Below are 13,283 nucleotides of genomic sequence, written 5' to 3' on the forward strand. Positions count from 1 at the left end.
TATGGAAAAAAAACATTATCATAATAATGGGGTATGTTTTTTTTTTCTGTCAATGGCTAATCGATGCCTGAGTTTGAAAGCGTACAGTAAAGACGGCAATTACACTGTCACTAAACGAGACGTATGAAACGCACAGACATCGTATATGGTACAACATTTATGTAGCTCGATTCGATAATGTCAACAGGGCACGCTCCGAGAACAAAAGACATGCGTTCTGGAGTCTCCCCCCTCATGTCACTGTGCGAGATTGACAGCTGATATGACCTTTGACCTTTTTAATTTACCAAAGTTGAAAACATCACCTTTTAAATGAGTCACTTATGAATAATTACTGTACTATTAAATATCAAAATATGAACACGGCCCCACCTCTTTTCATAGTGGAATAGCCTTATTGATGAGTTAATGGTGATCTTTGTTGACAATGGCGTCCGCCGTTCTAGGATATTTTTTATTTATAAAAACCTGAGGATAAAAGCATCTCTAGGTTATCGTTTTCTTTATACATAAATGTATATACTTGTTAACGCTACAGGTTTATAAAATGTGTCAGAAGTGGCGGTATATTCTCTGTTGCGCAGCAAGCACGTAAAATTCCATTAAACTAAACTTCTCAAATTGTCAAAATTCGCACCTTTCGCGAGTGTGCAGCTTTTCCCCTGTTGAAAGATTAACTTGTAAATGTTCGCATACATTGAACAATTGTGACACGGAAAGAAATGCCACAAAAATGTTTAAAAAGACGATGGATTTGAAAATTTGCGATATTTCCGCAGACGACAGAATTAGATATGGACACGAGCGCTTTCACTTCTGAAACAGCAGAATTGTCAGCAAAATGTTTAACGTTCGGCAAAATGACGATAAAATTGAAAAATTGCGATATTTTCGCAGACGACAGAATTAGAAATCGTATGTACGCACGAACATTCATCTACGATCAGCAAAGTTGTTGTCAACAAGTTAATTCAGTGTGTAAAAGGATTATAGCATTGAAAATTTGCGATTTTTTTCACAGACGACAGAACAAGTTCTCAAAAGTACACACACGCTTTCACCCCTGAAACAGCAGTATTGCCGCCAAAATCTACAAAGACGATAGAATATAATGAAAACGTCATATGTGTTGGAGCTTTTTAAACCGTTTTTTATTCCGTACAAAACTTGAAGCCAGCATAAGTTCCATTGCTCCCAGTAATGTAAAATGAAATGTTAAACATACACCATATAAGACTTAGTCACGTGACATGGGAATGAGAAAACTTGGAAATATCAAAATGTTTACATCTGCCTCCGAACATAACAAAATTCACATCTGTGACGTGTACAATAAATCTGTCAAAAATGTAGAAATAAAAAATAACAAACACATTCACTTGCAAAAATTGTTTGCACATATCGACTGTTTACGTCGGAGAAAATAAAACTCAATTTTGGATATCTGAGAAATTCCTGGAACGAAATATTGTAATAAAATACATCTACAGGGTTGAAGATTTCACTACAGCGGATTTGGTCGTTATTTGATCGAGCACAGTTACTGGTGACAACTGCGCATGCTCGATTAACCCCTCTGCCCCAACGAAGAAACATGTTGATTGTTTAAAGCTTCGATGATAACTGAAATTGTAACGTTATCGGGTGTAATATTTTATTTCATCGGAAGCTTGGGGCGAGATAACGTTACAGTAGAAAAGAAGCGAGCGAATAGCACTGGACAAGCCATCATAATGTATGAGGTGTATCCAAAAAGTATATTAAACCTAACGGAATACTATCTCGATTAAACCGAGCCACAAATAAATAAAATATCTGTTAACCTCCGCAAGTTTCCCTGTACTTAGCAGGTACAGGTAAATAAATAAAAAATCCAAAAGTAAATTGGGCTCGTTTCTTTGTTTGTTTTTTTTGTACAAATACTGTGGCAATATCTGGATTGGAATTGGTGCTACTATAATTCTTACTCTGCAAGTATCAGGTAGTGAACTGTATTAAATATATCTGGGTAAAAAGTGACCCGTCTTTTTCCGATATCTTACGGGCAAATAGATTTGCGTTACAACCGTACTTTGCTGTATGCTTTAATACAAGCTTTGAAATTCGCGATGGCTGACCGGGCCGTGTGATGGTCGTCAAAATACAACGATGACGTATTTCCGGTTTAGAATCCGACATAACACAACAGTGGCCTAGTGGTAATATAATTAAATAAAGTCGCGGCATCGAATATTAATTATTCAAAAATGTGCATTTTTAATTAAGATTGGTACTTCTGATTCCCAACCGTAGGGGCCTTAGTGACTTCCTATTCCCAACTGGGAGGAGAGGCGGGACATAGTGCGGTGACCATCTTTACACTGATTACTCAATTCGACAAATATTCCATGTTTGAAGACATAGCCCCCAACGCTTATGTCTTGCTAATTTGTGTTTACATGTAAAACATGATACAATAGTTCCAACGCCTGCATTCAATGTAAGTCCTTAATATTTCATAGAAATGTAAATTAATACCATAAAGTGAGGTTTATTTGATCCCAAATGGGTGTCGACACTTGAATGATGTCTTGGTGAAAAAATAATTCAAATTTATTTAGCAAATTACCTTGGTTGTGAAATATAACTATTTTTCTCTTAGCAAATTACTATTTCACCATATTAATCAAAGGACAGAATCAAGAGTAAGTTTCCGAACAGAAGTTCACCTCATAACATAGGTATACACGCCCAAATCACAAATTACTACTTGGTTTTTGAAGGTGAAATTCATCTGACAGTGTCTCACTGAAAACTTTATTATAACAGTTATTGTGTACTTCCTATTTGATCTTAAAGATGGAGGTCAGTGCCAGAGTGAACCGGTCTTACAAGAAAGCCAGTCTCTGGTAATATGGGTGTAAATACTTGCATGGTAATGGTGTTTTTGCGTTTTCAACTCCATGTTATAGTCGAAACTTATTTTTATCGCTGCTAAATAAAGTGATGTCCATATACATCCATAAAGTTTGAAATTTGTGCCAGGTTTGTTTGTTGTGGGTGTCAGAGATATGGATATACAGACTAACACTGACGCACGGGCGGGGGAACATGGATCATTCTTCGGGCTGTGTCTATGGGGAAGGGGGAGGGGCTACCAAGAGATTTGAAGGCGTTGGAACGATTTAAATATTTTGCCAAAAGGAACGACCCCGTTTACAATCCACCATCATATTAGTAGTAGTAAACGTGTAACTAAATGAGGTTATTCTAGACGAGGATTTCGCCAAGCTAAAAATATCCGAGGGCAAACATATGTCAGTGGCTCACATAACAGGATTTTATGGGTACACTACACGGTCTCATCGTGCTGGTACTAAAGCACTGTTGTTAGACGTCGGCAGTTGTTACCAAAACAATATAAACATCAATATTTTCGAGATCCGTATTGATGCATATACAAATGGCGAGGTTTTACAATTTGGAGGAAAATAACCCTCGCGTGTAGGCAATAATAAAGTGATGTCTGCATTTGGGTTAAATGCGGGTTATTTTTAGCACAAGAAGGTCCTGTATCAACCGAGACGTGACGATAGCCCAATGACAGCGTGTACGTATTGCATGTCAACGAGCATTTCTACGCGGATGCAAGATAGTGGAAATATTTCTCAAAGCAGTTGGGGCTTTACTGGAGAAATGTTGGTGGTACTAGTAAAACCAACTTGTGATAATAACTACAATGAATTCTGCCTAAGAACCCCCTTAAAATCGTAAACTATTACTGTCTGTTGTTGGGTGAAACATTTGCAAGATAAAGTGAAACTGTAGAAACTTACATCAATAAATTACGAAAGGTATTTACAAAAGGCTGGCGATATATCCAATATTTTTCGGACATTATAACACTTTATAAACATACAAAATGGTGATGATTTTTTTTTCTGGTGTCATATTGCTGGCTCTGTCGAAAGAGGAAACCACTTGTATATGGTTTGGCCACAAGGGTGTACGGTCAAATTGTATGGCCTCCTACACGTGACGTAATTGAATGAATGAATGAATGAATGAATGAATGTTTGAATGAATGAATGAATGAATGAATGAATGGATGGATGGATGAATGAAAGATTAAATAAATCTATACCATTAGGAACGCTTCAATTGTGTTATAGGAATATTAAATGTGTAAGGGTCTACAGTCTATACATTAAAAGGTTATTTTTTACTATGTCTACTGCAGCAATTCTGAATATTCCTTTATCTAAAATGTATAATGTACTTTCTAATACTACCAACCACAAAGCGATAAGAATAAGTTTGGCTTAAGAAGTATTGCATAACACCCACTGGGAAAAATCGTTACAAATTCAAGAAAAGACGATCTTCAAGGTACTTTCTTTCCGTGGTTGTTCTTATATAAAAAGAAAAAAATTCTTAAAATGTAGACTGAAGTGAACAAATGTTTAAGGGCGTCGATTTGACAAAGTCAATGTTTTTGTATAAAGTGATGAAAATTTCGAGATGTATTTTTAATGTCAATGATGCTGAGTATTTGTGGCAATTCTGACGCTACATTGTAGCATATATTGCACTCTTTTCCTTCGTCCTTACACACTTGTATAGCTTGTATATGAAGAAAATTGACACAATACCTTGGGAAGAATACCTGTAGGTGAGTTGAGAACTGAAAACAAACGTCCTTCCGTTTGTTCGAACATTCTTACTCAACAATGGATACTGTTAGAGTGCGAGGGTGTCACGAAGAAGCCTTTCTTGCATTTGCACTTTATGTTGGAGAGTTGTTCCGGGTGAACTGAAGAGTTATTAAATATTTGAGATGTATTATTATTATAGAGGTCTCGACGAGTACACAATAAATGTGTCCTGGTATCCGAGGGTAATGAGCGCAGGCACAAACTTCGGCAAGTTAGATCGATGCCCTTTTCCTGTTGAGTGCTTGATACGTAAGAAAGGTATTATGTTCGTCCGAAAACCCGTTATAAATATCATTTATGGGCTGGAGAGGCAGTGAATTACCCGGATATTTTGGTGCTCCCGCCTTCGAATATGTACAATTTTTCCGTCTTCCCAAACACGAACATGGACATACCGATGAAATAGCGCTTTTAAAATCTGGGTAAGGCCCAGAGTGTGGACTATGATACTGTGTTGATATATCCGTAATATCTATATGGTGTGCCTCAATACTGTTCCCGTGAAAGTCTGTGAATTGATTCGCTCTTGCGAGTTCTGCTTCTCTCTGAGCTTGTTGCTCTCGTCGTTCGTCCTCTGTATTCAGAGTTAGAAGTCTCAGCACTAACAAATTCAGCGAGGCACCCACTACAGTTAATCCCACAAGTATGTACATGAGGCTGAATGCGACGTACTCAGGTCTCTCTTGAAGGGCATCGGGTCCCTGTAGTGCGACGTAGTCGCCAAACCCTATTGTAGTCAACGTTATAAATATGTAATAATAAGAATTCATGAATGTCCAACCTTCAAATTTGGTGAATGCAAACGCCCCGGCAACAGTGATGACAGTCACGTTAAAAGCTCCCACAACAACCAGGTTCGTGTGCGACACCTCCGTGTTCCGAAATCCTAAACACTTTTTGATATGTTTTAAACCGTAAGCGGTGAAAACGTTGAGCCTCTCGCCGATGCTCTGGAACATAACAAGGCTGAGGGGTATCCCGATTAGAGCGTATCCCATACAGAAGATTTTACCTCCAATTGTTAACGGAGCGGTATGTCCGTATCCTTAAGGTGTGATATAGTGGAGAGAAAAGAAATTAGAACGAAACATATTAATAAAACATTAATTTTGCCATTGTATCCATTTGATCATTCGAAGGTGATCACCTCGTTTCATATATGTATGTGATATGTATATATGTATATATATATATATATATATATATATATATATATATATATATATATATATATATATATATCATAAATATATTTAGTATGTACGCCATGTAACATGTGTCAATTTATCACATATCTAATTGTACTGTCTATCATGTGTATGAATATGTGTGAGAGTAAAATGATTGCTGAACTAGAAAAATATGGCACATTAGAATATCATAATATCGGATTATTGAAACAGCTATAACATCACCGGTGATAGATCAGAAGCACTACAAAACGTCGGCGTTTGTTCGAGGCTAGAGAGAAGAATCCTTGTGGTGTTCGCAAAATACATACTTGAGAAGTGTTCTACGCTATATCAAAACAACACTTTGCCGAAATGAAATAAATAAATTGTGAGTCGCTGAGTGTGATGTCACATACGTACGTCGGTGGCCGTGAGTATTACAGTATAACCCCAAGGCTGTTAATGGTATGGGGATATTTAAATTAAGTGTTACTACACACAAACACTTTGAAAGAACGTTATTAAAACAGACGCTTGGCTACTTAAAGAAGAAAAAAACGTGGTTATTTTGCATTTCAAATAGGGGAGTCCGTTACGCCATTTTTTACGATGTGTATACATACAATGTGGAATAGAATAAAAGCGAGTTGAGTTGGGTCACCGTAGCGGAGACCGAGGGCATAGAACGGTGGCACTGTTTGAAAGAATACACTGGATACTAGTACTAGGTAGTGTCCTCTGTCATCGTAAATAAAACAGTGACTCGTGAACGAGTACGGTTTGTGTTATATCACACCACACTGACGTCCTACAGTGGTCGGGTGTGTATGTATGTACAGATATTGCACAGCGCTACAATTATATGAAACGTCTGGCACTAAAGATGAGTCTGCTAGCGAACGGAATTGCATTTTAAAAGACCGGGCGCAACAATACGCTTGTCGACTAGCTAATAGTACTACATGGCAAGCACAGACTGAATATAATAAAAACAGAATACAGTATTTACCGATGGTTGTAATGACTGTTACTGCGAAATAAAATGACCCTGCGAATTTCCACTGTACTCCTGCCGTATGTGGTACCAATTTTATAATCGTCTTTGAAAAATCCTCGTAGTCTTGATCGGTCATGTTGAATTTGTGCTTGTACTCTTCCGACAACGCTTTATAGAAGGCTTTATCTTTTTCCTCAGCGTCCGATTCCAGAGCGTCGAACACCGCCGCGCCGATAAGGAGATAGGTGAACTCACACACAATAAGAGATAGGGTCCGAACGTTCTGCTTCTTCATTATGTTTCCTGATCTGAAGGAGAATTTCCCAAATTTCACGCCATACTGCGAACAGCACCTTTTAGTCCACAGTCGTACTGTACTCCGGCTTTCACTGTTCCTCGCCTGGCAATGCGCAACACTGCCCCAAAATCGTCAAAGCACCACGCAGTCTGATGAATATGCAAATATGTAGTAAAAGGACGACCGCCAGCTGGCGTAAAACTGGAAACAAAATTTCAGCAACGGTGACTGGCTTCACTGAATTAATGAAGATCTGTTGTACTTTGTGGATATACCTAGTTGATCAAATCTAAGGAGAAAAAAAAAACAAGAAACGGTACCATGTAATTCAGATCGTTCAATTTTCATGCGGACGATAATTGTTCCTACTGGAATAACACAACATTTAACACTTCTTTCGTTGTCATAGTAATACACGATGAAGACGCAGATGGCGTATTTTGTGAAAAATAAATAAATAATGATGATAATAATAACAATAACAATAGCAACAACACTAATAATGAATCAATACTCATACATACAATGTGATGAGTACACTAACTGTAAATATGCAAATAAGACACACAGAGAGCTGACCTTGGTTGTTCGATCGACCTACTTTAAAGCGGCCAGTGCCCTCCAATAAACAAATTACACACAATCTTCATGGGGTCTGAGAAGCAGTGTGAGTGCATCCCGGGGAAATTAATTAACCGAAACAGGAAAAAGGGAAAACATGGAATTCCAATATCAAGGCCACATAGAGGCTCTGAATAAAAGGAAATGCAGCCCAGGAACCGTGAATAAACAACAAACAAATAGACACAGGCATATGAAAATATTATTTCAAACTCACGGCTAACTATCTACATACATGTATGTATGTATATACAGGCCTGTATACTAATGAAGTAATATACCATGTTTCTAAATGTATTAATTGCTTATCCAAACACCATGGATAAGTATATATAGAGAAATATAGAATTATAGTATGTCAATATTATACAAGCCCGTACATGCATTGCGTTCATTGTTCATGGAGGCCTATATCAAGTTGTCAATGAGTTTAAAATATTTACATTCATTCAGCCATGCATATTATATTTGTTTTTTAGTTTGTTTGTTTGTTTGTTTGTTTGTTTGTTTGTTTGTTTGTTTGTTTGTTTGTTTGTTTGTGTGTGTGGGTCGGGGGTGTTTGCTTGTTTGTTTGTGTGCTCGTATGTTCCCTCCTTCATTCCTTCCTTCGTTTGCTTGTTTATGTATTTATTTGTAACTGTTACACGGTTCCTGGGCTCCCCGTGTTTTTTTTCCGTTTTATAAATTATGCTTTGCTCTTTGAGGTTGGTGTGAGTAACCATGACATCTCCAGCCGCTGTATTACAAACAGATAATGACACCAAGTTTCAAGTAGATGCGAGTGTCTTCTCGTCAGTGGCGGCGATGGGTGAAGCTCGAAGGCTCGTGACGGAGACTAAATGTTTACATGTTTAACCTCACTTTCGTTCATTTTGTGGATTCAACTTTAGACGGTTTTTTGATAAGTAATTTGATTAATTAATTAATTAATTAATTAATTAATTAATTAATTAATTAATCTGTGGAACTCCCTAATACACCCATGATTGTACCGTGATAGACAATACAGGGAAGTAATATTTCCATAACCGTCGTTTCATCATTTCAACTATATTATTCTACAAGTATTTGACAAAAAAGACTGAAAAATTAATCATTTTTTCGGATAGCATCATGTATCATTTAAACAGCATTAATTTGTCAGTACTGATGTACCAGATGTTACTGACGGTTGAAATGTTAGCAGTGCCATTTTCAATTTCACCATATTTCATAAATCTAAAATGTCTTTCGTCACAGACCGTCAGACGAAATGGCGCGGCTTTATGATTCTACCCACAATGTATATGTCACCATAAACCGTTTACGGTGCTGTACTTTATATGAATCAGTTTTTTGGGAAATGGTGAATACCAAAACTGCTGTCTATGAATATGATGTTAATTGTAACATGGAGGTATCTCCCCTTATACCTCCATGATTGCACCAAAATCGTGACGTTTTTGAGCAAAAATTGTCGTCTGCGCTAGAAGGCGGGAAACCATACAATTTCCTTTGCCGACGATGAATTTTCGTATTAAATGATAAATATGTTTAAACGCCATGATTTTCGTCGTACGATTCGTAAATTATGTCGAAATGATCCATGGGTTCTACATTTTGTTCAAAAATAAAACATTCCAAATGTCGTCGTAGTCAAGGGTCCTTCCCAGCCATAAACTCAGACACTCTTTTAGTGGTCTGAGCCTAAAGCAGTGCTTTTTTGTTGTTCTCACGGCACTTCACAATGTAGATGATCAGAACAAAGTAAGCCTATTAGAGGTGACTTTGTAAGAAATACGCAGAAACAAAAGGATGCCGCAGTATATACCTAGTAGCTCTTTACGTCTATTGTGAACGCATAGGCAGCGCATAAGGTATGTTATACCTCAGACAAAAGAATTCCTCCACACGTTTCCCAAATACCACAATTACGTGAGATTTCTCATTCTCTAGTGCTTCACAAGTCTTGCTGCTAGACGTTCGGACTTTCTTTCGATACTATAAGCGAACGAAGTTCGCAATGAGGGCCTGTATGTTCCATCCTCGATAGCGATGTTCAGTCGTGTGTCGTATTGTATCGGAAGAACATCCGAGGTCTAGTAGATAGACTAGTGCTTCACTTAAAATCACAAAATTCATGTCTTACTCGAGTAGTGCCATACCAATGGAATTTGTGAAACCGAAAATAGAACATCGACATGTCGACTTAACTCGGATCAAGTCGCTCGTGACGAAATTTCTTGTTTTCATGATTTTTGGGCAAGATTTTTGGATGTTTAGCAGAATTTAGGATTGCTTCATGACTCTGACAGAAAATGGAGATGTGTACTTTAAATAACTATAAATTAATTTAAATAAAGATGTAATTTTTTTACATGTCATTATTTTGAGAGTATACGTTATCCTGGTCTTTATTTTTTGAAAAGCTGATCAAGAAGTCATAAATTCGTCTTACAATATTCACTCTTTACAAGTTGATCGTATCTCTTATTAATAAAGCGGGGAGAAGGGTTTATTTTATCGGAAAATTACAGAAGCGTACTCCTCGCGAACTCGGAACTGAAGTTTCTGTGTATGAGAGGGACCCGAGTATGAGACTTTTCTATCATTTGCAAGTAGTGATCAGAGGTTACGGAGTTGTGAATCTCTGATTATTAACTTGCACCTCTTTTCAAACGATATCTATAGATAATTAATTTCGCTACAGCTGTAAACTTATAATGTTTCTGCATATTGCATGCGCAGGTACTACTACTACGTGTGGTTACATGCTTGAAATTCTATTGGCATACAGATCCTAAAGTTCAAGTAGTGATCCATCCGGTAAAGAAGTTGAGTCGGTACATGAGATGTGAGAGTGATTCGAGTGCAGTTACTTGATCTATCAGCTGAGTGCGAAGATCAACAAGTAAACAATATTACACGTCCGTGCAAGCCTCTCTCTCCCTCCCTCCATCTCTCTCTCTCTCTCTCTCTCTCTCTCTCTCTCTCTCTCTCTCTCTCTCTCTCTCTCTCTCTCTCTCTCTCTCTCTCTCTCTCTCTCTCTCTCTCTCTCCCTCCCTCCCTCCCTCCCTCCCTCCCTCCCTCCCTCCCTCTCTCTCTCTCTCTCTCTCTCTCTCTCTCTCTCTCTCTCTCTCTCTCTCTCTCTCTCTCTCTCTCTCTCTCTCTCTCTCTCTCTCTCTCTCTCTCTCTCTCTCTCTCTCTCTCTCTCTCTCTCTCTCTCTCTTTCTCTCCCTCCCTCCCTCCCTCAGATCAGCCCCCGCTCGCACTCTCATCCTCCTTCCACTACGGACCCACCCTATAACTCTAGCCAACAGTCTCTCTCCTTCAATTTACATTACTGGTATTTACGCACACTGTGGTTGTGACCTAATGCCCTTCACCTAATCGTCGAGTAACGACTACAGCTTATCTTCTAATATCGAATCATTTTTCTCATTTTTTGTTGCTCTGTCATCGTTATCTTCAAAACAGAGTTTAATGGATATTCGCTGCAAGATACAGTCCGTATCACTTATACATTTATTTTATCGCTAATAATATCAACTACTCACTGGTGGTCATAACATTGTAATTGGATACTATAGGCAACCATAACGGTAAAGAAAACACTAATCACCAGGTTACTGTATTTTATCTGTTTTATTTATTCATTAAAGGTGCACAAGCTGAGTGTATACGTTTCTTGGCGTAATTTTTGCAGCATGTTTAAAAGCTACTCACACTGTCCTACTTACTGAAGCCATCACTTGTAGGTGACTGACCCCAACCCTGGTATTAAGATATATAACTTAGAACCGATGATGACGTCATATATCAAACGCGGTGAAAATGTCCAAGAAATCTCTATTATGCAATAGACGCTTCTAACAATACAAAGGTGATAGTTGAATAGTGGCATAGAATGCATGCATCGACATAATGCTCAAATAGTCTAATCGAAGGTTTATCTAAGTACAAAAGTATAAACCCAGCTTTTGCCATTGTTATATGCTAACGAAAACTAAAATGAAAGGCCCGTCTTTCCCGCCAATTTCTGATTAGTGTCGGTATACAATCATACAATGTGTACTTTCAATAGTCACGTGACGGAATTACCCAATTTATCGGGTAGATTTCAAATTGAATTTTAAAAAGCAAATAATTCCAAAAACGATGACACTCGTCAGAAATAGACAATTTCCCGCCAAATTAAGTAGATGGGTTTGTGTAATACTCACTCAGATTGAAGTTGTCAATAAAAACCATGAAATAAAAAATAAGGTAGATTTATCTTTTTTTCGAAGAATTATACTTTTAGTTTATTACGTCAGAATTTTTCAAGTTCCCGTCAGATTTGATAATGATAATTATATATGGGATAATCACATCGTTAACCCTTGTCATTTCCCGCCAAAGTTCTTGCATGAAACACTTTATTCGCATTTCTTGGCATTGCACTCACAATGTCGCTATTGAGTTGAACTGCAATTTGACGTTCACGTGACTAGTTATTCCTGCGGGGGGGGGGCAATTAATATAATTGCTTTGTTTTTATATTTATCTCGAAAAGCCATTCAGGTTGAAAATACATACAATGTACTATATTATATAATAAACAGAAATGATGCCGTGAGTAAATGAGCAAAAACATCATGTCTTCACGCGGCTCTTTAATTTGGATAGTTTTGCATGTGACGGGTTTTTTTTTTAATTTTTTTTTTAGATAAGACGTTCTCTTTAGAAGCCCGTTCTTCGTGAATGTGAACGATTACACGCTGAATTTGACGTTTTCTTTCACACAATTTCTTTTGAATCATTTTCACTTAGATATCAATGCAAAAAAACATCGTCATGAATCTGAAAGCCTACTTCATCTTTATAAATGAACCGACACAATCGAAAATGAAAGCGCTGGGTCCGTAATTCTCTCCATTGTTGGCTTAAATTGAATCCGCCGTCAGAACTCACGTCTGCATTTATTACACATAATAACTACTATAAATAACACGCCGTTAACACACGTCAATCACACGGTTTATGATGAAATACAGAACGTGGTCATGTGATCACTGCATACATACAAGTGATCAACTAAGTACATGGGGTAGTGTTTTGCTAATTTTATTGGCGTATTTCTAGATACGAGTATATCATCATGTACTGCAATACATACAAATGACAATATGCCACTATCTATACTTATACTGCTGTGTGTTGTAATGTTCTATATACGAGTGCACATGACTACACTCTTTCCATTAACCATGTGTTACAAAGTTAACATCCTTCACATTCTGACTGACTGACTGACTGACTGACTGACTGACTGACGGATGGACGGACGGATGGATGGATGGATGGATGAGTGGGTGGGTGGTCAGATACATAATTATTCTCGTGTCACTTTCATGTTATGTTTAATGGCCTAATATAAAATACAATTTCTTCGAATGTCGTTATTTTTTTTATTGTTAATGACTTTGTCTGTCTGTTCGTTTGTTTGCTAATTGGCCATAAAAAGCTGACTCAGTCTGTCT

General features: G+C 37.6%; 1 protein-coding gene across 1 annotated transcript; it reads right to left on the reverse strand.

Annotated features, from left to right (window-relative positions):
• Nucleotides 1-1,135: 1,135 nt before the first annotated feature.
• LOC144444669 (two pore potassium channel protein sup-9-like) lies at nucleotides 1,136-7,253 on the reverse strand. Its single transcript, XM_078134174.1, has 2 exons — nucleotides 6,876-7,253; nucleotides 1,136-5,739 (listed from the first exon to the last, which is right to left on the reverse strand). The coding sequence occupies exons 1-2, from the start codon at nucleotides 7,156-7,158 to the stop codon at nucleotides 4,907-4,909; spliced, it is 1,116 nt and encodes a 371-aa protein (XP_077990300.1). The 5' UTR covers nucleotides 7,159-7,253; the 3' UTR covers nucleotides 1,136-4,906.
• Nucleotides 7,254-13,283: the final 6,030 nt, after the last annotated feature.

This window comes from Glandiceps talaboti, chromosome 13, assembly GCF_964340395.1.
Source record: "Glandiceps talaboti chromosome 13, keGlaTala1.1, whole genome shotgun sequence".
Classification (NCBI taxonomy): Eukaryota; Metazoa; Hemichordata; class Enteropneusta; family Spengelidae; genus Glandiceps; species Glandiceps talaboti.

Excerpts from the sequence above, each read along its gene's own strand:
- LOC144444669 (XM_078134174.1), bottom strand. The coding sequence starts at position 7,158 with ATGAAGAAGCAGAACGTTCGGACCCTATCTCTTATTGTGTGTGAGTTC. Across the intron at positions 5,740-6,875 it reads AACAGTCATTACAACCATCG|GATACGGACATACCGCTCCG; the intron begins GTAAATACTGTA and ends TCACACCTTAAG.